Genomic DNA, 3865 nt, shown 5'->3' on the forward strand with positions numbered 1-3865 from the left:
GAGCCTTGTAGTTTGTTGGGACAGAGTGAAAAACCACATTTTACAGACACAAGAACATCACCTAACCGAATGTTTCCTACCTAACCTAACCTTACCTAACCTAACCTAACCTAAGGTTCTCCACCTAACCTAACCTAGGAGCCATATCCTTAGAGTGCCTTACTCTTATCTTACCCTGTCCCAACGAACTACATTCACCCCTATTCTTTTTTTGACAGTAATATAGAATATAAATTTACAATTTTTTTACTGTAATGTATTCATAATGCGTGGGGTTTGTTTGACCAGGTGTAACCAGTTCGGTGAACTTCGAGTACAATGCTTTGAAAACTTTTGATGAAGAAGTATGGCGAACCGTTCTTGAGGATGGAGCAACTGTTTCTATCAAGAGTATGTTTCAAAGCGTTTATTTTCTCTAAATATCAAATCCTACGTAGTTTGTGCATGGGTTAATAGTGTTCTATTTACTAATACCAGCTTCAGTTTACATGCATTTCAATTACTGAATGGGAAGTTTCCATAGAAACAAACATTCAAATTTATATAAATGTTATTTATTTATGAATGTTGAAATTATATTTTAAGAACAATTGGAAGTACTAACATTTAATATCTTGTGAACCCATTAGTGGTCTAGAAGTGAAACATTATTTAGCTTGTAAATGATAGACAAATTTATAGGTCATAGTTAGGCATTAGCTTTATCTGAGTATCTCTTTTAATATATTTTTTATTCAAATGTATACCAGTTTATACGTTAAGTACTATTCAATCATTATTATTATCATAATGACTCTATGATTATTAATTTTAGTGTGGTTTATGACATAGTAGACATATGAACATTATGTGGTAGCCTATTGGAAGTGTCCCTGTTTTTCACTAGCCGGACAAAAGTTCGAGTTCCTCTTAAACTCGATAGTTTCCTCACCATCCTTGTAAGCTATGGATGGTGGGTTTAAGGGAGCCTATAGGTCTACCTGGAGAGTCATCAGCAGCCATTGCCTGGCTCAGCTAGTTTGGTTTGAAAGGGTTCTTGGTTGTTGATCCAATTTATATATGGTCAGTCTCTAGACCATTGTCCTGCTTGCTAGGGCAATATCACTGTCCCTTGCCTCTGCCATTCATAAGCGTCCTTTAAACCTTTAAAAAATCCCACTCCATGTTGAAAATGTTCACTAAATCTCTACTTTCATAGGATTCTAAAATCATTCCAGATAATCCTCTTCAATGTGGCTGTGACATTCGTTGGCTCATAATAAACGATACATACTTGAGCCAGATTATGTATGGTGCGACATGCGCTGATGGAACATTCATACATGATCTTGATCCAGCTGAATTTGATGACTGTATTGCAACAACTGTGGCCCCACAGAGTGCAGATGGAGATGCTCTTTAGTGCTGAAGATAAGAAAAACATGTTTTTGTTTCATGGTGATTTTCCTAGTGATTTCTGAAATAAAATAAATTTCTCTAAATTAGAAATAAAATCAATTATTTACCTTTTAGATTTCTGGTAATATTTAAAGCAATATGATATTTAGGATTATCACATTTTTTTGTCTTAGTAGCTTATAATTACTTTGTCCAGATGAGATTTACTAAAACAAAATTATAGATATACGGGAAATGAAAAAGCTTTACGTTTATTTGAATAAATTTAGGTGGTCGGGTGTACATATTAATAGTCAGGGACATAGAAATGCTTTGGAAAGGAACTAATGAATACATTAAGCCACTCTAGTCTTAATGGCTTGCATTTATGCATCGCATGCAAACTTAGTGTGCCTGGCGGAATTATGAAATTATATATATATATATATATATATATATATATATATATATATATATATATATATATATATATATATATATATATATATATATATAATTTATATATATATATACCTATATATATATATATATATATATATATATATATATATATATATATATATATATATCTGTGAGTGTGCGTGTGTATATATATATATATATATATATATATATATATATATATATATATATATATATATATATATATATATTATATACTTATATATGCATATGTATGTATATATGAATTATATATCATCATCATATATCATCAGCTATTACTAATCCACTGCAGAACAAAAGGCCTCAGACATGTCCTTCCACTTGTATCTGTTTATGGTCTTTCTATGCCAGTCTACACCCTCAACTTTCTTAGTTCGTCAATTCATCGACTTATGTTCCATCCCCTGCTTCTTTAGTGTGTAATCTAATGTGGTAATGAAATAGTTAACTTAATGGAGATTAGTTGTTTTATGACCATGTGAAAGTCTATGTTGAATTAAGCCTCTTAATAGACATGACGTTGACATTTTTTTTTCCATATGTTCATATCTTCTACGTATTTTTATTACCATTATTATTATTATTATTATTATTATTATTATTATTATTATTATTATTATGATTATTATTATTATTATTATTATTATTATTATTATTATTATTATTATTATTATTATTATTATTTTACGCTTGAGTCTTACCCCTAAAACAAGTCATTATGTACTTAAATTGTGACTAATTTATAGGTGGACAATGAAGTGATAAAAACGTCAGAAGATGATTAGTAGTCTTATTATTGAATATACAGAAACATATTACTTTCGACATCTACATATGTGACACTAACATATTTTTTGTCACTAATAATAAGGGATTCTACTTGTTACTATTCTGGAATTATGTAAAATGGGGAAGGGTTGGCTGTGGCACCCTAGCAATACCAACCAAACTCGACTGAATCCCTCGTCAGGCTGGGAGGAGCGAAGAGAGGGGAAAGTCCCCTCTTGACCCTTTTTTTATGTCGGTTACCCGCAAATTTGGGGGAAGTGCCTTGGTAAATGCATAGATGTATTTTTTATATCGCTTGTATGATGTTTATTTCCTACCTTTTATTATTATTTTAGTAATAAAACAAGTAATATCCCCAAGAATACAAACGCAACGGAGGGACACCATTTACAATTTTTTTTCTTTTTCTTTTTAAATGGAACGAATGAAATGGAGATACAAAACGAAAATAGGAATAAATATCTCTTTTGCAATGACTTTTCACTGGTCGGAAGGTAAAAATAGAACTGTGCTATTTTCATATACTAATGGAAGCAGTTCTTTCTTTATATTCTAAGAGAATTTCATGATTTATTTTTTCTGTGGACTGGTTGTGTCTAAATATACCGTTGTCACCATTACTGATAGACTTAAATAAGAGCCTGGTCGCTTTAAAGGAATAATCTCAAAAGTGTTCCTGCTATGTAATGTCAGTATAAGGGAGAGAATTTGTCAATTATCACTAAATGTCCAAAGATTCTGGAGATAATGTTATAATTTCTTCGCTTCAATGGCTTATGTGTAATCAAAGAAATGATAATTATTTTAATCATTTCAACAATATTAATACTCTTGATAATTTTGATAATAATAATAATAATTTCAATAATTCGAATAAAAATAATAATTTTTATAATTTTATTAATTCTGACAATTTTAACTATTTTAATGGTAATAATAATTTTATCAATTTCAATAATAATGATAATTTTAATTATTTTAATATGTTCATTGTTTTACTCCCCAACTCTCCACCATCGTGGTTTTAGTATCAACTAGTAGTGCCCGTACGTTGCCCATACTAAACCCCGTTTTCTCAACACTACCAGCTGTTGGATATTCATGTGGTTCTGAATGTTCCTCGGTCATATACATTTGGGTATCTTTCCTCTTGGTAGGTAGTAGGCTGGCCAGGTCACCAGTCACCCGTTGAGATACTAACGATAGAGAGTTATGAGGGTCCTTTGACTGGCCA

General features: G+C 30.8%; 1 protein-coding gene across 1 annotated transcript in view; it reads left to right on the forward strand.

Moving 5' to 3' along the window:
- The window catches only part of LOC137650003 (oplophorus-luciferin 2-monooxygenase non-catalytic subunit-like), a 4460-nt gene extending 2994 nt beyond the window's left edge, over nucleotides 1-1466 (forward strand). Inside the window, exons 3-4 of the mRNA XM_068383015.1 lie at nucleotides 289-390; nucleotides 1218-1466. Of these exons, the coding sequence (XP_068239116.1) occupies nucleotides 289-390; nucleotides 1218-1402 (287 nt within the window). The 3' untranslated portion in view covers nucleotides 1403-1466. The remainder of the gene's footprint in view (nucleotides 1-288; nucleotides 391-1217) is intronic.
- Nucleotides 1467-3865: the final 2399 nt, after the last annotated feature.

This window comes from Palaemon carinicauda, chromosome 11, assembly GCF_036898095.1.
Source record: "Palaemon carinicauda isolate YSFRI2023 chromosome 11, ASM3689809v2, whole genome shotgun sequence".
Lineage (NCBI taxonomy): Eukaryota > Metazoa > Arthropoda > Malacostraca > Decapoda > Palaemonidae > Palaemon > Palaemon carinicauda.